The 20,817-nt window shown below is 52.9% G+C and overlaps 1 protein-coding gene across 4 annotated transcripts in view; it reads right to left on the reverse strand.

Moving 5' to 3' along the window:
* Positions 1–228: 228 nt before the first annotated feature.
* Positions 229–20,817, reverse strand: part of LOC131587134 (S-adenosyl-L-methionine-dependent tRNA 4-demethylwyosine synthase TYW1-like) — a 52,294-nt gene continuing 31,705 nt past the window's right edge. For all 4 annotated transcript variants that reach the window (XM_058854678.1, XM_058854677.1, XM_058854676.1 and 1 more), the window contains 4 exons: positions 9,748–9,858; positions 5,704–5,871; positions 1,601–2,479; positions 229–419 (listed from right to left, as the gene is read on the reverse strand). In XM_058854678.1, the coding sequence (XP_058710661.1) occupies positions 2,258–2,479; positions 5,704–5,871; positions 9,748–9,858 (501 nt within the window). In that variant the 3' untranslated portion in view covers positions 229–419; positions 1,601–2,257. The remainder of the gene's footprint in view (positions 420–1,600; positions 2,480–5,703; positions 5,872–9,747; positions 9,859–20,817) is intronic.

The raw sequence follows: 20,817 nt of genomic DNA on the forward strand, positions 1-20,817 counted from the left end.
GGGTGGAACAGGAGGGGCTCAAAGGTTCCTCCAGCCCACCCCAGGATTCTGGGATTTTTCAAAAATACACTGGGGAGAAGCAGCCACCACCCACCACCCAGGAACCCACCCAACGCTGCCCCTTCCACCCCTCATCTGTCAGGAAAGAGCTCTTGGGCAGCACTGCTGCTTCTCATCTCCCTCAGTCAACCTCCCACCTTCCCTGACAGACCCTGCTCAGCAGCCACACCAGAGGCAAAACTCCTTTATTTCCCTCCTGCTTTAGAAACTCTTGGTGCAGCTGAAGAAAAGAGGCTGCTCATAAAAAGAAATGGAACCCCTGTCCCAGGGATGCTCCATCTACAGCACTGGGCACTCCCAGCTGGACACTGGGCACTGGGCACTCCCAGTTTGGACACTGGACACTCCCAGTTCGGACACTGGGCACTGGGCACTCCCAGTTCGGACACTGGGCACTCCCAGCTGGACACTGGACACTCCCAGCTGGACACTGGACACTCCCAGCTGGACACTGGACACTGGGCACTCCCAGCTGGACACTGGGCACTCCCAGCTGGACACTGGGCACTGGGCACTCCCAGCTGGACACTGGGCACTCCCAGCTGGACACTGGACACTCCCAGCTGGGCACTGGGCACTCCCAGTTTGGACACTGGGCACTCCCAGCTGGACACTGGACACTGGACACTCCCAGCTGGGCACTGGGCACTCCCAGTTTGGACACTGGGCACTCCCAGCTGGACACTGGACACTGGACACTCCCAGCTGGACACTGGACACTGGGCACTCCCAGCTGGGCACTGGACACTCCCAGTTTGGACACTGGACACTGGGCATTCCCAGCTCGACACTGGGCACTCCCAGTTTGGACACTGGACACTCCCAGCTGGGCACTGGGCACTCCCAGTTTGGACACTGGACACTCCCAGCTGGACACTGGACACTGGGCACTCCCAGCTGGACACTGGGCACTCCCAGCTGGACACTGGACACTGGGCACTCCCAGCTGGACACTGGGCACTCCCAGCTGGACACTGGGCACTGGGCACTCCCAGCTGGACACTGGGCACTCCCAGCTGGACACTGGGCACTGGACACTCCCAGTTCGGACACTGGGCACTCCCAGCTGGACACTGGGCACTCCCAGCTGGACACTGGGCACTCCCAGCTGGACACTGGGCACTGGGCACTCCCAGTTCGGACACTGGGCACTCCCAGCTGGACACTGGGCACTCCCAGCTGGACACTGGGCACTGGGCACTCCCAGCTGGACACTGGGCACTCCCAGTTTGGACACTGGGCACTGGGCACTCCCAGCTGGACACTGGGCACTGGGCACTCCCAGCTGGACACTGGGCACTCCCAGTTTGGACACTGGACACTCCCAGCTGGACACTGGGCACTCCCAGCTGGACACTGGGCACTGGACACTCCCAGCTGGACACTGGGCACTCCCAGTTCGGACACTGGGCACTCCCAGCTGGACACTGGGCACTCCCAGCTGGGCACTGGGCACTCCCAGCTGGACACTGGACACTCCCAGCTGGGCACTGGGCACTCCCAGCTGGGCACTGGGCACTCCCAGCTGGGCACTGGACACTGGGCACTCCCAGCTGGAGCCTGACAGGGCTCTGGAGGACTGGAGCTGTTGTTCAGGGCTGCTGGGAGTGGGGTAACGCTGCTCTTGAAGCTCATTCCCAAAGCCATGAGGTTGGAAGGCACTTGGAGAGGTGTCACAAGGGGTATCCATAGGGGTGCTCTTACAACATTCCCAAGTTTTGGCTTCTTGGGAGTGGGGTTTTTACAGGAAATGGTACCAGGGTTTAAGTGAACAAAGTCCCTAAAATGATGCTCCCAGCAGGGATCAGGTTCTGGGTCCAGCTCTGGCTGTAGCCCCACCTGCCCCAATCCAGGGCTGAAATCTCCTGGCATTTTTCCTCAGGGCTGTGGAATGTTTTGCTGCCAGGCTCTCCTTGCACAGGAGCCCAAGGAACCCTCGGGCCCCACATCCCACTCCAAACATTCCCCCCTGAGGAACCCCAGCACTGCCCCCTCCCCACTGCTGCTGAACCAGCTCTGATTTGTCCCCAGATAACAACGTTATCAATATTTTCATCCAGGAAGACCTGAAAAGAGGAAGGAAGGCTTAAATCCAGGCTTGACCCTCTTCTCAAACACCAGGATAATCCAGGTGGATGGATCTGAACTTGGTGTCAGCCCAAAGCAGGATGCTGGGAGGCTCAGGGTGCGGCGAGCCTCAGCACCCCGAGGTGTCCCCTGCCTTGTTCTTCCTCTGGAATCTCACGTGTGAGGGGTCGAATCCCCGTTCCCTGGCCCCAAAGAGGGCCCAGGGAGGAGTCCTGGCCGTGTACTCGGCCGCTGTGAAGCTCCTGGAGCCGCCGCTCCGCTCGTGCTCCCTCACCAGCTCCTGGAAACGGCCGTAGTCGATCCAGGTCCTCCACTCTCCATCCACCTGGAACTGCAGCAAAGGAACAGTGAGGGGGAAAAGCAAACCCAGGAGTGCTGGGAGCTGCTGGGTGGGGATGGACAGGGACCCCCAGCTGGAGCCCCTCTGCTCTGGAGCCAGCCTGGCAGAGCTGGGGGAGAGGAGAAGCTCCAGGGACACCTCAGAGACCCCTCCAGGGCCTGAGGGGCTCCAGGAGAGCTGGAGAGGGACTGGGGACAAGGGATGGAGGGACAGGACACAGGGAATGGCTCCCAGTGCCAGAGGACAGGGCTGGATGGGGTTTTGGGCAGGAATTGTTCCTGGCAGGGTGGGCAGGGGCTGGGATGGAATTCCCAGAGCAGCCCCTGGATCCCTGGCAGTGCCCAAGGCCAGGCTGGATGGGGTTTGGAGCTCCTGGGACAGTGGGAGGTGTCCCTGCCATGGCAGGGGTGGCACTGGAGGGGCTCTGAGGTGCCTCCAACCCTGGAGGAGGGGCCAAGGTCATCCCAACCCTGAGCTGTGACTGTGACTCCAGCCCAGCCTGGGACAATGGCCCAGGAGAAGCACCAGAGGCCAAGGGCTTGGGATGGATTTGGGTGACAGGGACAGGGACAGGAGGGCTGGGTTAGGGAATGGGGGAGATGAAGAGGTTTAATGACACAAATCCTCTTTCCATGTGAAGAATGGCTCACTCTGACAAGCTGGAGCTGCATTTGTCTCCCAGACCAGCTCTGCTCATTTAGCCCCAGCCTTGGCTGAAGCCTCAATTAGGATTTATCTCAGTTAAGAGCTTATTACGCATTTCATCCAAAAAAAGAGGGAAAACAGACCGGCTCCTTGATTTTTGTGGATTTTTTTCCCCCCAAACTTGATGGCTGTGCATTTCAAATGGCACTTGACTTTGTGCCCAAGAGCTAAAAGCTTTTTTGGTTGTGAAAACTGCTGACAGCCTGAAATTCTGCAATCAGCCATGGCTGATGCTCCTCCATCCCTGCCCGTGGAATCACAGCGCGTCCCTGGAGCCAGGAGGGGACACTGCAGAGTCACAGCACTGCCAGCCTGTCCTGCCATAAATCAAAGTGCACAAGGCTCATTCTTCTTGTGCTGAGGTGGGGATGTGTGTGAGGCCACCAGGACAGCGGTGGCACAGGAGACATGGTGTCACCTGTAAAGGAAAACTCCTGATCCCCAGGAGGATCCAGGCTCTGTGGGGTGGGGAGGTGACAATGTCACACCTCTCATCAAACTCTGTCCCCTCCACGTTTGATCTGTGAACACTCAGTAATTAAAGGGCAAACCCCAAAGCAGAGGATCCAGCAAAGTGCCCCAGTTCCCACCTCAGAGCCACCCCATGACCTCCAGAGAGAGGAAATAACACCAGGCATAAAACCTGCAGTTTGCTCTCCTTAAAATCCCTTTTCTCCCTAAATCCCTGTTCTTAAGAGACTGCAGAGCTCAAGTCCTGAACTGTCACTCATCACAAGCAGGTGCCAATCACTGAGTCCCATCCATCTCAGCAGGATGAATTATTCCTGACATTCCCAGACTCTTGGCATTCAATGGCAGCATTGAATTTATCAGGAGCATTGTTTGAACACCTCCAAACTCAGACCTAGGAAAACACACTGAAATAAATCACATTTCTTAATGATTTTTATTACACTCTTCCTGCCACTCCTTGATTTTTTAAGGACCCCTTTGATTTTGCAATTACTCACTCTGGTTTGATCAATCCCAGAGCACAGGTTTCCCTGCAAATAATAGGCACTGACAGATTTTATTCTTCACTAGAGCCTGAAACTCAAAAATTAAACCCTAATGGAAATAAATTTATTTTTTATTAGCTATTTTAGCACGGAGGACAGATTGTTTCACACAGACACCCTCTGCTAATGGCTCTGGAAGGAGAAGCAGCTGTTGAATTCCTCCTGGGCAGGTACCAATTTATTCTCCTCGCTAATGGTGTTGCTTAAATTCTGTCTCAAGAAGATTTCTGCAATCTGTTTGTTTGCTTTCCTGGACCTTACAATGCAAAAGGAGATTTTACTTTCTCAGGAACAGTTGCCAGTGGCAACAGCCAGGAGTGAGACTGTAAATAAAGCCAATTTAAGGTGAGATCAAACACAAGCAGTGCCAGGTGTCCCGGTTTTCTCTGCTCCTTCCCAGCTGCTCCCTCTGCAGATTCCAGGGTAGGTTTAGATTGGATATTCAGCAGAAATTCCTCCCTGGCAGGGTGGGCAGGGGCTGGCACAGGTGCCCAGAGCAGCTGGGGCTGCCCCTGGATCCCTGGCAGTGCCCAGGGCCAGGCTGGATGGGGTTTGGAGCTCCTGGGACAGGGGAAGTGTCCCTGCCATGGAATAGGATGGGCTTTAAGGCCCTTCCAACCCAAAGCTTTCCAGGAATCTACAATTTCATCAGGTGCCCAGAGGGCACATTATTATCTTTTTCTGCAGTCCTTTTATTAATCTTTTCTGAAGCTCAGAAAGCAAATATGTACTCATTAATTTTAATTTCCTGCATCCTTAAAAATGATTTTTTTTTTTATTGCATTTCACTTGTATTTCATTTCATTTCCCTTCCAGTACTTGAAGGGAAGATGGTGACAAACCTTTCCAGCAGGACCTGATGCAAGGGCTGATGGATTTAAACAGCAGCAGGGTTGGTTTACATTGGATATGAGTAATATTTTTTACTGTGAGGGAGGTGAGGCCCTGGCAGAGGTTGCCCAGTGATGCTGTCATGACAAGACAGACCCCGAGGGGCTGGAGCGTGTCCAGGGATGGGAACAGAGCTGGGAAGGGGCTGGAGCCCCAGGAGGGGCTGAGGGAGCTGGGAAGGGGCTCAGCCTGGAGAAAAGGAGGCTCAGGGGGAATTTCTGGCTCTGCACAAGTCCCTGGCAGGAGGGGACAGCCAGGGGAGGATTTGGGATTTTATCCCAGGGAACAGGGACAGGAGGAGAGGGAACGGCCTCAGGCTGGGCCAGGGGAGGCTCAGGATGCATTTTGGGGAAATTTCTCCATGGAAAGCGATGCCCAGCCCTGGCACAGCTGCCCAGGGCAGGGGTGGAGTCCCCAGCCACCCCCTGGAGAGGTTTAACACGGGTGTGCTTGTGGCACTTGGGGACATGGACAGGGGTGGCCTTGGCAGGGCTGGGCTGGATACAGAGAGCCCCGAGGGCTTTTCCAGCCTGCCCAGTTGCAGTTCCAGGCTGACTGGAGGAGAAGGCTGCTGCAGGCAGGGCAGGCAGCTGTGCTCACCTTGCAGTGTGCCAGCAGCAGGCAGTTGGAGTGCTCGTGCTCGCAGGCGATGCCGTAATCCGGGAGCAGCCGCGCCAGCTCCTGCACGAAGCTCAGCACCTCCCCGTGCCACGGCACGTTGGCCATGCTCAGGCTGCTGGCAGGGCTCTCCCCGCAGTAGGTGACACCCTGGGGACACAGGGAAACGGGACAGTCAGCTCAGGGCTCCCCACCCCACCACTGCAAACCCTGCTCCTCACACCGGACCCCGCGGCGAGGTCACAGCTCAGAGATGGCACCAAAAATGGGTCCCTCCTGCAGTGACACCTCCCCAGGGCTCTGTGCCAGGTGTCCCCAGCAGTGACACAGGCTGCACCTAACCCTGGAAAGCTGCTTTGACAGGGGACACAGGGGGGATGCTCCTGAGTGACCAGGGACCTTGGGGAAGGCCACTGGGGCTGGAAAGGTGACAAGTCTGGAAGAGTCTCATGGACAACCAGTGCCACATCAGTGGGATGCTCCCAGAGATCCTGCCCATGTGCCACAGGGAGAACGAGCTCTGGACCTCCTCCTCCTCCTCCTCCTCCCAAGCCCAGGCTGTTATTTGTGCCCTGTGCTCCAGAATCTGTTCCCAAATGCAGCAGGTCCCTGGGTGGAGCCACCATGGGGGTGAGCAGGAGCAGCCCTGGGCACAGAGCTCAGCCCCTCCCTGCTGGGACCTGGCAGGAGCACTGGGGCTTTGGGAAGCAGCTGCTGGGTCGTGTTCTGGAGGCACCCCAGAACTGCCAGCACTCAGGGACAGCTCCCCTGCACATCCCAGGGTGTTCAGGGAAATGGGGCTCCTGCTCCAGCTCCCATCCCACCCCCCAGAGCAGAACAGAGAGCCCGGAGCAGGACACGTGTCCCTCTGTCCCCACAGAGCCAAGGCTCCTCTGCCTGCCTCCAGCCCCTCTGCTCTTGGGCTGAGCTCTTTTATTCCAGTCACAAAATCCCATCAAGCAGCAGCCTTTACAACACAGTTTTATGGATGGCTGTGTCTGGCCTGCTCGTGGTTTATCCCCTGGGAAGAACATTGTGACCTCCTTTAAATGGGATTTGCATCCAGGTCCATGTGTGGCATGGCCATGGCAGCCGCTCCCAGCTGCCACCACGCTCCAAATCCTGATCCACCTGCATCTCCCTGCACATGGAAAGTGCAGCCACATCTCTGCCAACACCTTCCAGCAGAGCACAGAGCACACACAGCGCCTCAGGAGGAGCAGCCTGCTGCTAATGGGGAACTGCACAAGTTTTGGAAGCAATTACTCTCTCACCCATAAATTTATGAGGGACTCTCCCCATTAATCTGCCCAGGCCCCATAACTCAGAGGCAGCCTGGGGGAGGACTGGCAGGGCACAAGGCAGGGAGTGCTCACCAGAGATGAACATTCAGGCTTTTCTAGCCCAGCTCTGAAAGTCTGAAGCCAAAGTTTAAACATGTTCGTTCTCTATTAGTCAGTGTTATATCAGAGCAGGCAGCTACGCAAATCAGGGGTTTGGAGACACACAACAATATTCTCCCCACACTCATTATCCAGATTATGATTTGAGCAGCATGAAAAATGTATGAGTACAGAGGGGGAAAATTCTTCAGAAGCTCCAACATGATTCATGGTCTCAGTAAACTACAAAGATATCGTTTACAAGGAAAGAAAGCACAGAGGCAAATGGAATAAGTGAGTGCTTGGCTGGCTGATTAATTCCCAGCACAAATCAATGGGAATCAGCTTCCAGCACACCAAAGGAAAGCAGCTTTCAACTTCCCCAACTTCTTCAAACTGGAGTTAATTAACAGCTGATAGCACTTAAAACCCATGCGGAGCTGATGAGGGCGGTCACGTTCTGCTTTGCAGTAATACATGAAGACAGTTATTAAGACATCAAGAATTAAATAGGAAAGGATCCCATTGTTCACCCAGAGCTCTCTCCCCAACCTCCCTTCGGCAGGAACAGCAACGATGCTGCCTCTTAATTACCTGCTTAATAAGGGTGCTTTGAGCAGCCTAATCCACAGAGCTCTGGCCAAGTACCTTGAAATGCAGAAGCCTTTGAAAAGCATCCCAGCTCCTCCAGGGTCTGCCAGGATGAATCCAGAGCAACTGTGCTGGGCATGCTCTGGATTTCAGAGAATCATGGAATCATGGAACAGGCTGGAAAGGACCTTAAAGCCCATCCAGTGCCACCCCTGCCATGGCAGGGACACCTCCCACTGTCCCAGCTGCTCCAAACCCCATCCAGCCTGGCCTTGGGCACTGCCAGGGATCCAGGGGCTGCTCTGGGCACCTGGGACAGGGCCTGCCCACCCTGCCAGGGAACAATTCCTGCCCCAAATCCCATCCATTCCTGCCCTCTGGCACTGGGAAGCTGTTCCCTGGGTCCTGTCACTCCAGGCTCAGTCTCTCCCCATCTTTCCTGCAGGCTCCCTTCAGGTCCTGGAAGGTCACACTGAGCTCACCCCAAAGCTTCTTCTCCCCAGTGAGCATTGCCAGCTCTCCCAGCAGAGCTGCTCCATCCCTCTGATCCCCCTGGAGCCTCCTCTGGGCTCCTCCAGCAGCTCCAGGTGCTCCCTGTGCTGGGCCCAGGCTGATTTTCGGCTGGAATGGAGCTGAGTGAGCACAACTGGATTAAGCAGAGCCCTGTTCCAGGGTGGCTGCTGGTGCTGTGGGAAGCAAGGGAAGCACATTCCTGCCCCCAGGACCTGGCTCCTGCCCCAGGATGCAGACAGCCAGCAATCCTCTCAGTCCCCAGGGCTCTGAAGGAAACAACTACAGCTGACAGTGCTTTGTTTCTCCACTCACACTCCAGACTTCCCAATTTAATTACTGAACAAAACAATTCTCTTCACTCCAAGCACACAAATTATAAATTTAATTGAGGCTCGTGCGAATTAACGGAGAACAAAGTGTGGGCCAAGCTGCTGAGTGGCAGAGACACTGTTTAATATCTGGGGCAGCCATGACCCCAGACAAATATAAAAACCTCAATGCCACGTTGATTGCCGTCTCTGCAATGAAAATGCGCTGGAGCCGAGCAGCAGCACTCCCCAAACGACAGCCACAGGGCCTCACACACGTCTGCTCCTGCTGCACTGGATCCAGCCAGGATTCAGCTCCTTGGCTGCTCTCAATCATCACTTTGGAGCTGGTTTAACAAAGGCCATCAGTCCTGTGTGTCACTCTGGTCTGCAGGGAGGCTGGAGATGGTTGGTGGTGCAGCACAGCCTGGAAATCTGCAGGGATTCCCTGCACGTGGAAACAACTCCTCCTGGGAAAGCTGAACTCAAAACACAAGAGCCAGCCTTTGATCCCAGCTCCCTCAGCTGCTCCTGGGGCTCCAGCCCCTTCCCAGCTCCGTTCCCTGCCCTGGACACAGAAATACTGCACATCAAACAAACCTCTGCCTTTAGGAACACAAAGAGGGCACCATGGCAAGAAATGGAGTTCTGGCATGTTCCAGACCTTAAATACAACCATCAGCTCTTACAAGTGTGACAGTGACACGCTGGCATTAGAACAGATTAAGGCAATAAATCTATTTGATGCATTTTTAATGACTGAGTCTCCCTTTACTATTGGCTTAAGTGGGAGAATGGGGTCCCACAGAGTTACAGCACTGTGAGGCACTCATGGAAATAAGAACAAGGATTAAGCCCTGCAAAAATCTAAATCTCTCTCCATTCACCCTGTGAGCCTCTCTGAAGCAACGCTGGATTAGCTCCCTTCATCTGAAATGGACATTCTTTATCCCAAGTCTTCAACCAGAAAATCCCCAAGCTCAGCCCCATTGTCGGGCAGAGCTCTGCAGAATCTCCTCATCACTCTTTGTTGCTTGGCTTTGAGCACCACCTGCTCCTTGGCTTTTGACCAATTATTATTCAGTAATATTAAAAGCAAAGGAGAAGTTTCTTGTGCATCACTTTGGAAGAATTTTACTTACTCAGAAAGTTTAGACATCAGGCAGGGGAAAATGGGGACAAAACAATGGGAAATACTGCTGGAAAACCAGAAACAGCTCCGTGCAGCTCACCTTGACCTCAATGAAGTCTGGTTTCCCGAGGGATATCAGGTCAGCATAAGCTTTCAGCTCATCCACATTCCAAGCTTTCACCAGGGTCAGCCTATAAACAGTGCGCTGTTGCTGGAACAAAGGACAAATCCCATTAACATCCCATTCTGAGCCAGGAACAAAGGAAAAATCCCACTGACATCCCATTCTGAGCCAGGGAAGATGTTCCAGCCTTGCACACAGATTCTAACAGGAAAAAGAAATCAAATCATTCTTTTATTCCACGAACTCAGAGATGGAACCAAGCCAGACCCAAAGCAGCTCCTTCAGGAAATGTGCCCTGCAGCACCTGGGCTGAGGCAGCTCCTGCCACACAAATCCTCCCTGTGCCAGACCTCGTGCCCCAGGCACTTTGGGCAGTTTAACTTAATGGCAAAAAAAGCAGGAAATGTCTCTCTGTTGGATTTGCTTCCCCAAGCATGAAACCTCCCCATCAATTCCAGGTGTTTTAGTGCCTCCAGGTCCAGCCCAGGGGACTCTCATGGAAACATGGAATGATTTATGTTAGAAAAGCCCTCAAAATATCAAGCCCAGCTTTGACCCAGCACTGCCAAGGCCACCCCTGCCCCATGTCCCCAGTGCCACATCCACAGGGCTGTGAATCCCCTCCAGCACCTCCCTGCACAGCCTGTTCCAAGGTTTAACAACCTTTCCTTGAGGAATTTTCCCCAAAATCCCCCCTGAGCCTCCCCTGGCCCAGCCTGAGGCCGTTCCCTCTCCTCCTGTCCCTGTTCTGGCTGTCCCCTCCTGCCAGGGACTTGTGGAGAAGATTCCCAGATCCAACTTCCTCCAGGGAAGGTGGCAGCCAGCACTCCCAGAACTTCTCTGCTTGGAGTTATTCTTGTTTGCCCTCTAAGGGCTGCTCTCCAAAGGAGTCACCAGTGACAAAAGGCCTCTCAACACAAGCACTTGGCCATGGAACAAATCCACTCCTCACATCCGCTTGTTCCCATCCTTCCCCTCCCCTTCATCTTCTACTGATGTTTTATTTCACTTATTTTTGGAATTTATTTTTATTTATAGAGCAATTTTCCGGCAAATCTGCAGTTTGGATTAACTCCTTTGCTGTCCCTGCACACTGTGGACTGGAAAATGTAAACGCTGATCCCAGCGTGGGCAGCAGGAAAGGGATTGGGATTGTGCCCCTGTGCTCAGGTGAGACCCCACCTGCAGAGCTGCCCCAGAGGAGGCTCCAGGGGGATCAGAGGGATGGAGCAGCTCTGCTGGGAGAGCTGGCAATGCTCACCTTAGTCCTTCAGAGGCTCTGACTGCCACCCCACTGAATTCTGCCCTCCATATAAAAATCAGTGTATCACCCACCTACCACCCATTTCTGAGTGCTCCACAGGGGGAAAAGTTCTACACCAATTTGTTATGGAAAACTCCCAGGTTATTTACTGTAAAATAACAAGAGGAGAAACAAATGAACACCAGGAGCACCTTCTTCTAAACATGGCAAGAACTAAACCAGCAGACCTCTACCCATGGCATTTAAGCAGAGATTTGAAGAATGAGCAGTTCTTGTGATTTGAATGGATTGGCAAAAGAAAGGTCAAGAGACAAGTAGGAAATCAACTGTTAATTACTGAAGAGAGAAGAGCAGTAGAGGAGCTAATACAGAAAAATGAACACGTTGTTTGCACATAACAGGGGAAGAAGAAAGCAGAGGGGAAAGATCTAAGGAGGAAAGTCTGCAGTGCACACACCCCATCAGTCCTGTGGAATGATCAGACACCAATTAATGAGAACTGGCTCCCCACAGGGCAGCTCCCAGTGGGGAACAAGTGCAGCAGCTTCAGGGCACCAGTAAATACCAGTCTGTATTCAACATAACTGGTCCCATCTCACAGCAGCCCCAGCGAGGGCAGCACATCTGCCCAGGCAGGGAAGTGGGGCTTTCTCCCATTTAAATCTCATTTTACTACTCTCCACTTCACATCCCAGCTCATTTAGAAGTTTAAGGTCAAGGACTTCATAAAACTAAATGTGCTGTGAGTGAATTTAAAGGGCTTCTCCCCCCGGGGCAGAAGTGACAGGGAGTAACTGCAGGCTCTGTGTGTGCACACTGCAACACCTGAACCATCCCAAAACCCACGTGAACCCACCAGGGCTGGGCAGGGAAAGCAGGGAAGGAAACAAACTCTGCCACAGGCAGACAGCAAACAGGTAGAAAAATCAGAAATTAATGTGGAGAAGCCTCTTTCCAGAGGGCAACATCTCTGCAGTGTTGTTGAGCAGAGGAACGCTGGTAGAAGGCACAGATCAAAATGAGTAATATCCCAAACCCTTATCTGGGAGCAATCCTTGCAGACTGCCAGCAGTACAAACAGCCAGCCTGTTTTATTCATGGATTATTTGTATTTGTTGTACAATAGGGCCCCAGGAGATCCTCTCATAAGCACAGCAAAACAAGAAATAAAGAGCTTAAGCTGTGAGAATTTAACGATCTAAAGCATCAGGCTATAAAAGCAGCCTGGGATGCTCCACACTCTGTGTTTCCAGGAAAAGCAGCTGTTGCTCTGCTCCAGACATGAGGAGAACACAGAGGAAGAGGAGTTGGTGTGAGAACAGCCCATCAGATGGGTGTGGGGCTGCTTCATCCCTGTGTGCACAGAGCAGCCTGGCAGGAGGGGCAGAGATGTCCCAGGAATGTCCCAGGAATGCCCCAGGAATGTCCCAGGAATGTCCCAGGAATGTCCCAGGAATGTCCCAGGAATGCCCCAGGAATGTCCCAGGAATGTCCCAGCTCCCCATCCCAGCCTGGAGCACAGGCTCTGGAGCCTGCTGCACTGTCCCTGGAGCCATCCTCACATCCTCCTCAGCCTGACACAGGTACCAGTGGCTCCCTGCAGCCTGTGCACGCTCTGCTGCTGGCCCAGCCCAGCCCAGCCCAGCCCAGGACACCTCAACACAGGACTCGGTGTCACTCTGACAAAGTGCTCCCTTCCCACTCCAATGACCACGAGGGACTGGGGCTGCTCCTTTTTTATCATTTCTTTTTAATTCCCTCCTCCTCAACATGAATCTTTTCCTAGATCAAATGTAATTATTCTTCATGAAGCAGCCCGGGTGTGATCCCAGGAGGAAGAGGGAAGGGGAACACATCACCTGCAAAGGGCAGGATGCTGGAGGGACACGGGCTTGGCTGGGGCAGGGGAGCAGGAGAAGATCTCCCTTCCCTGGCCAGGACAGGGAACCATCTCCCTTCTCCAAGGGAGCAGGAGAAGCATCCCCCTTCCCTGGCCAGGACAGGGAACCATCTCCCTTCTCCAAGGGAGCAGGAGAAGATCTCCCTTCCCTGGCCAGGACAGGGAACCATCTCCCTTCTCCAAGGGAGCAGGAGAATCATCTCCCTTCCCTGGCCAGGACAGGGAACCATCTCCCTTCTCCAAGGGAGCAGGGAAGCATCTCCAAGGCCCTCACCTTGGATCCTGTCACTTGCACTCACTCCTTTGTTCAGGCAGAGTAATGTCCCCCTGTTTGGAAATAAATACAATTACACCCAGATTTTTGTTCCAGCTGCTGGTTTAGGCTCAGGTATCCTCAACACTTACATGCATTTCTTAGGTACAGATAGAATTATTTTATTGCCATTTCACCCAGAGACTCCTCCACAGAAATCCCTATTTTTGCAGCTAATGACTCTCAACAGAAACACAGCACATCTGGATGGAAAAAGCACTCTTTGGGGGAGGAAATGATGGTGCAAACTCCAAACAGAACCTGCCCTTTGTTTCACACAGCTTCACACCCCTTTGCCAGCACTGGATGAGGAGCAGTAACCACTTCAAAGGCAGCTCCTTTCATCAGGATTTTCTTCCTCTCTTCAAGGAAAGGCTCCACTTGGCAAACTCCCCCATGACACATTCCCAGAGCTCCTGAGCTGCCAGGACCTGCTCTGGTCATGCAGGACCCAGCCCAGGAAGGGGCAGCGAGTGCAGCCCCAGAGCTGCCCCATCCCAGCTCCTGCCCAGCTCCTGCCAGGCTCCTGAGAGAACCAGCCCTGAATAAAGACATCAAAGCAAATTTCACACTTGGAAATGACTTGTCACAGGGATTGGGATGGGGAAAAAAGCCCCTGCAGCCAAAATCTCTTCCCCACAGCCGATAAGGAGCTGCTTTATGCAGAAACCTCACCAGGGAGGAAAGATCCAAAACACAGCCCGAGGAAATCTCAGATGCCAACACCCCCCAGATTCCACAGCTCTCCAAAGCCTTCCAGTTCAGCCCAGAGACAGAGCCCCCCTAAAAGGACTGGAAACCACTCCTGCCTCTCCCAAATCCAGCTCTGCAGATCACAGAATCCTGGAATGATTTTAGCTGGGGGGATGTTAAAGTGCATCTCACTCCACTCCTGCCACGGGCACCATCCCAAGGTGCTCCAGCCTGGCCTTGGACACTTCAGGTGTGTTTAAGCACAAAAATATCTCTTTGAGGTCTCAATTTTTCTCAGCTGAGATTTAAAAACTTCCTTTAAAACAGATGGAGTGGGTGGCACCTCTGCCCATGGCTGGGAGGTGCAAAGGGATGCTCTTTAAAGTCCTTCCAGCCCAACCCATTCCATCACTCTGTGAGCTGAGTGCTAATGCCAAAGAAACTGGGACAGCTCTAAAAAATAACCCCAAACTTATTAAAAAAACAAACATAAACCCCAAAGCAAACCTAATACTACTTTTCCAAGCCAAAGCCATTCCTGCTCCTTGTGAGGGAACCAGGTGAAAAAACTAATTAGGGACTGAGGAAAAATACAATTACAAGGTGATGTCAACATGATGAGGACTGGTCCTGCATCTTGTCTTGAACCTGGAGCCCAAGGCAGTCCCTTTAAAGCAGTTTTTAATTCTTTCAGCTTTAATATAATGTGTAAGAACCAAAATTGTCTCTCTGAAGTACAATTATTGTGAGGAGCCAAGCCTGATCTCCATATGAAATTCCTTGTTCTTCCAAGGCCTTGAAGATAAGATGAAAACTGTCCTGAATAATAATTAGGAAAACAGCAAAGTTGGACTTTTGGTCTGCCTCAGGTTTTTTGTCATCCAACAGCACTGCCCTGTTGTCCCCCCAGCTCTGAAATCCTGCCTGGAAAGAACAAGAAAGTCCTGCAGGGAGATGAATTCATCAGCACTAATTCCCAAGCTGGAATTTTATACCAGAAAAGCCCCTCGGCCTCTGCTGATGTGTGAAGCACAGGAATGAGGGATCAGGACTGGAACCAAGGAGAAAAATCCACCAAATTTCACTCCCCTCCACACTCACTCTTCCTGTACTTGCTTGTGATCTATTTTATTGCTTCACACATCAGCAGAAATTAATCAGATTATTGAAAATTCTCTAGAAATAAAACAAAGCACAGCAACAGCTTTGTTCTGAGAGCTGGAAATGTTGTTCTTAAGTAAATCGAAACCATGACTGGTTTTTATCCATTTTCTATGGACTCAGTTTTAACACACCCTCGGAAATCAGCACCAACAACATCCCAGAGATTATTTCTTCCTTTTCCATATTTCCAGTGCAGTTTCAAGGAATCATGTAAAATTTATACCCAGGGAAAAAGAAGCCCAATGCAAAGGGACTTAAAATAGAACAGCACGAAAACAGATCCTCTCAAATCAGCAGCAAAACCCCGTTCAAGCTTGCTGTTAAACAGGCTGAGGTGGTTTTTTCTCCCAGGAAAGGGTGGATGTTTAACTCCAAATGGGCAGGGAAAGCAGGGGCAGGAGCCTGGGGTGCTGCTGCCTGCTCTGCAGCACAGGGACAGCTCTGCCAGGAGTGGGAGCAAAAACCCTTCAGCAGCAGCAGCAAAACCCCAGCAATTCCTGCCCGAGTCACGGGGATTTTCACAGGGCAGCAGCTGGCAGGGGATGATGTGAAGGATCAGGACCTGTTCCATGCCCAGGTTGGAGCAGCAGCTCTGGCAGCAGCAGGGCCCTGCCAGACCCGCCTGGGGACAGAGCCCTGTCCTGCCCCAGAGCTGCTCTGCCTCAGGGCAGGGGCTGTGCCATCCCTGAGCATGGCAGTGCCATCCCTGAGTGTGGCTGTGCCAGCCCTGAGTGTGGCTGTGCCATCCCTGAGCGTGGCTGTGCCATCCCTGAGCGTGGCTGTGCCATCCCTGAGTGTGGCTGTGCCATCCCTGAGCATGGCTGTGCCATCCCTGAGCATGGCAGTGCCATCCCTGAGCATGGCAGTGCCATCCCTGAGTGTGGCTGTGCCATCCCTGAGTGTGGCTGTGCCATCCCTGAGCATGGCAGTGCCATCCCTGAGCATGGCTGTACCCATCCCTGAGTGTGGCTGTGCCATCCCTGAGTGTGGCTGTGCCATCCCTGAGTCCTGAGTGTGGCAGTGCCATCCCTGAGTGTGGCTGTGCCATCCCTGAGTGTGGCAGTGCCATCCCTGAGTGTGGCAGTGCCAGCCCTGAGTGTGGCAGTGCCATCCCTGAGTGTGGCAGTGCCATCCCTGAGCCCTGAGCATGGCAGTGACATCCCTGATTGTGGCTGTGCCATCCCTGAGCATGGCTGTGCCATCCCTGAGTGTGGCAGTGCCATCCCTGAGTGTGGCAGTGCCAGCCCTGAGTGTGGCAGTGCCATCCCTGAGTGTGGCAGTGCCATCCCTGAGCATGGCTGTGCCATCCCTGAGTGTGGCTGTGCCATCCCTGAGTGTGGCAGTGCCAGCCCTGAGTGTGGCAGTGCCATCCCTGAGCCCTGAGCATGGCTGTACCCAGCCCTGAGTGTGGCAGTGCCATCCCTGAGTGTGGCAGTGCCATCCCTGAGCCCTGAGCAGCTCAAGAGAGCCTGAGAGTGGCATTTGCAGAGGCAGAGAGGAAATGGGGGAGAAAAGCAGCTCCAAACGAGCAGCTCAAGGCCAGCCCCACTTCAGGCTGGGGCTGGGGCTGGGGCAGGAGCTGAACACTCCCAGAGAGAGTCTGGATCCAGGGCTGGAGCCCAGCCTGCCCCACGGCACCGCCAGCTGCTCGGGACTTTAAAGCCAGCCCAGTTATTTATATACCAGCCAAAGACTTGGATGCTTCCTCACAGATCTCTGTAGCTGGAAATCTCAGCCAGGAAAACAACTTCCCACTGAGATTTCCCAGGGGCCTGAAAGAATATTCCTCAAAATCGCTGTGTTTTGCTCAGCAATAGGGGATACAGGAAAGGAGAATAAACTGTATTTTAAATAACCCTGTAATACCAAAGGATTGAGGGAGTAACTACAGGATCAGCCAGAGCTGGCTGTGGTGACCCATTGTGGCCTCCCATCACCTGAAGGATTCCACAGGAAGGATGGGGAGGGATTTTGGAGAAGGGTCTGGAGTGCCAGGACAGGGGGAATGGCTCCCCACTGCCAGAGGGCAGGCTGAGGTGGGATATTGGGAAGGAATTGTTGCTGTGAGGGTGGCACAGACAGGAGCTCAGCCACAGCCTGGGAAGGGGTGACTGTATTTATGGGAATAGTGACACTGGTTATCCTGGGAAATAACAAACCAGCAGTGCAACTTCCAGCGATGAAAGCAGAGATTAAGCTGCCATAAAAACATAATTACCTCGTTAAAAAACGCTCTTGCAGGCTGTGAAGCAAATGATTTATATTTTTCTTCTGGGTTTTGTCCAAATAATGTAAAAATAGATCTGAAAGCCCCACCAGGATTGCTGAAAATCCTGCCCAGTTCACTTCACAAGGAGCAGTGTAAACAAGGAGTCTGACATAAATTTCTCTTATTGATTAAGCAATCCTTGCTAACCCAGTGCTCTTGTAAAGCCTTAATTCAAGAGCTGGGCTCTAAAAGAACAATTATGAGCTTTGAACACTTTAAGTGCCCATTCTGGTAAATAGGTGAGCTTGAGCTGGGGCTGAGAGAATTCCCTGCAGGTGCTGGAGCAGAGCAGGGGAATGATAAAAATCCCAGCAAAGGATTTACTCAAATCCTGAGTGTCTGGATTCACAGTGCAAGGTGTGCTTCACCTGTGGACCCTGCCCAGGGGATACCTGAAATTCCAACTCCCCAAATGATATCATTCCTTCAGACACCCAGTGTCCATGGAATGCCTTCAGATCCTGCTGCTTCCACAGCAAGCTGGACTCAAGAGAGCCCAGAGGGAGATCAGAGTCCCCAGGACTGTTAAACAAATTCCAACCCTGAGCTAGAAGGACATAAAAGCAATGATGCAAACACACACACACACTTGTAAACAGTTGTTTTCTATTATTTGTACTTATTACGGATCATCAGCTCTCCAGCTCCAGGGCTCATCACTCCCTCACTCCCAGAGCCATTCCCTGAGCTCTGCTGCCACATTCCTGCTGCAGGATCCTGCCCCAAAGGTCCCAACAAACGAAACCAGGTCCAGTCCCCTTGGAGCCAAGCACAGGGGTCTCACCCTGGGGCAGGAGAACCTCCCCAGGGTTCTCCCTGCGGAGATCAGACTCATCAGACACGTGGCACTGAAGAGCCCTGGGCACCCTGTGTCCATGTGTCCACATGTCCGTGTGTCCCTGTGTCCCTCTGTCCCTGTGTCCCTATGTCTGTGTGTCCCTGTGTCTGTGTGTCCCTGTGTCTGTGTGTCCCTGTGTCCATGTGTCCCTGTGTGTCCCTGTGTGTCCCTGTGTCCATGTGTCTGTGTGTCCGTGTGTCCCTGTGTCTGTGTGTCCCTGTGTCTGTGTGTCCCTGTGTCTGTGTGTCCCTGTGTCTGTGCGTCCCCATGTCCCTGTGTCTGTGTGTCCCTGTGTCCATGTGTCCCTCTGTCCCTGTGTGTCCCTGTGTGTCCCTGTTGTGTCCCTGTGTCTGTGTGTCCCTGTGTCTGTGTGTCCCCGTGTCCCTGTGTCCCTGTGTCCCTGTGTCTGTGTGTCCCTGTGTCCCTGTGTGTCCCTGTGTGTCCCTGTTGTGTCCCTGTTGTGTCCCTGTGTCCCTGTGTGTCCCTGTTGTGTCCCTGTGTCTGTGTGTCCCCGTGTCCCTGCGTGTCCCTGTGTCCATGTGGTGTCCCTGTGTCCCTGTGTCTGTGTGTCCCTGTGTCCCTGTGTCTGTGTGTCCCTGTTGTGTCCCTGTTGTGTCCCTGTTGTGTCCCTGTGTCCCTGTTGTGTCCCTGTGTCCCTGTGTCCCTGTGTCTGTGTGTCCCCATGTCCCTGTGTCAGTGCAAGCCTGCACAGATGCAATGCTGGATCCAGCACTCCAGGCCTGCCATCCACGCACTCCTGCACACAGCCCATGACAAACACCTCTCAGGAAAGGGTTTCTCCCCCTCCAAAGCAATGTCCTCCTGATTTTGCATTTCCCAAACCTAGGAAATGTGACGGTGGTGGTGGAAATGTGATGGAACACCATCACCACATTCCCAGAAAATCCCTCTCCTCGCTTGCGCTGCTTCCAAGTTACGCACTCCCCACCCCAGATGAGCAAACACATCACTCCTGCAGATGCTTTCTCAACTTGTCTTTCCTGAAATGTCAAATGCAAAGGAATGGATTCCATGAACCCAGTAAATGCTCCTCACCTGACTCTCGTGTGAGAGCTGCTGGTGATGTGTCAGTGAGGAGAGAATTGCAGAGTTAATGAATTTACTCCAGTAAATACAGTACTCCAGTGTACTCCTGTGCACTGCCCTGCACAGCCCCAGTCTGTGCCCTCAGCCCCGTTAGCTCAGCTTTATGGGCTGAAATAAAACCTGGGCTGAAAGCAAAGTGCAGCCCCAAGCTCTCCTTGGTGCCACAAGCAGAATTTTAGGGTTGTTTTTTCCTTCTGGAGAATTCCCATAAAAACACACACAGGTTCAGGCTTCCATCCATGAAAGCTGCTCTCGTTCACAACCAGAGAACGAAAATGTGACCAAATGTTCCCGAGCCACAGAGGCTGCTGGGGGAGCTCCCAGAGCCAAGTCCAGGAAGGGAACAGCCCTTGGCTGGTGGCTGGGTAATAAATAACTTGGAAGGGGAACAAAGACTGGTTTGAATCAAGCTCCCTAAAAGCCAAGGCTGGCATCTCTCAGGCAGCTTCTAGAAGAGCTCAAGGCAAAGGAGAGATGCTCTTTAACAGGAGGTAAGAATTGCAAATGCTCCCTACATGTTCAGCAGCAGAAAAACTGGGCAGGCTGGAGAATGTCTGCTGGCTGAGGAGGCAAGGAATGAGCTCAGCTGGAAGGGGAGGAGGAGGAGGAGGAGGAGGAGGGCCATTCCCACGTCCCAGGGCCATGGCAGGGGACAGGGGTGGCACCGGGCACCCTCTGCAGCCATGGCCAGCAGCAAACAGCACCAGGCCCAGGCAGGAATGAGAGGAGAGGCTTCACTTGGGATCCTGGACTGAGAGCACACAGATTCCACCCCTACCTGTGCCTCTCTGGGTGGCCAGAGAGCTCTCCCCTTCCCCAGCCTCACTCTCTGCTCCCCAGCACTCCCAGGACAGCAGCAGCTGGAGCCACACATCCCTTTGGCTGTAGTGTGCCATGAACATTTCCCCCCTGCCTTGCCTGTAAGCAAACCAGGAGGGACTGGCACAGCCAGAGAAATGAGATTTCACTCCCTCTGCAGCCAAGCATCTTGCTGAAAGCTGGTTTGGATTGCTGTGAGGACACTGAAAGGACAGGATGCATTTCAGAGGCAATAAAACCATATTAACATCATACCTGTGTCACACTCCTCAGGCTGCATTGCCAAAGGCTTTCACCAAAAGTCTCATTAGCAATCCCATTAAAACAAGAACACAGCTGGTGAGAGCATTTACTGTGCAGAAGACTCAAATTCTTCTAAATTTATAGTGGCAAAATTGATTACTGATTCTAACATCTGTTGCAGATTTTACATTTAAATTCTGCTTAAAAAGCCCCTCAGCTCAGAAACATCATACATAGCTCCCCTCCCTCAGGAGCCACATAAATCATTTCCCTGCAAATCAAATATGTCTTTTCATAAAAACAATTGTTCCTGTCATTTGTTACATAATAATCAGCACTAAAACCTGCTGAGGATGTAACTCGATCTATTTATGCTGTTTGTAATCACACAAAGACAAGGGTAACTTGGAAGACAGGATAATGTTGGGAAAAACAA

Source organism: Poecile atricapillus, chromosome 21 (genome assembly GCF_030490865.1).
Source record: "Poecile atricapillus isolate bPoeAtr1 chromosome 21, bPoeAtr1.hap1, whole genome shotgun sequence".
Lineage (NCBI taxonomy): Eukaryota > Metazoa > Chordata > Aves > Passeriformes > Paridae > Poecile > Poecile atricapillus.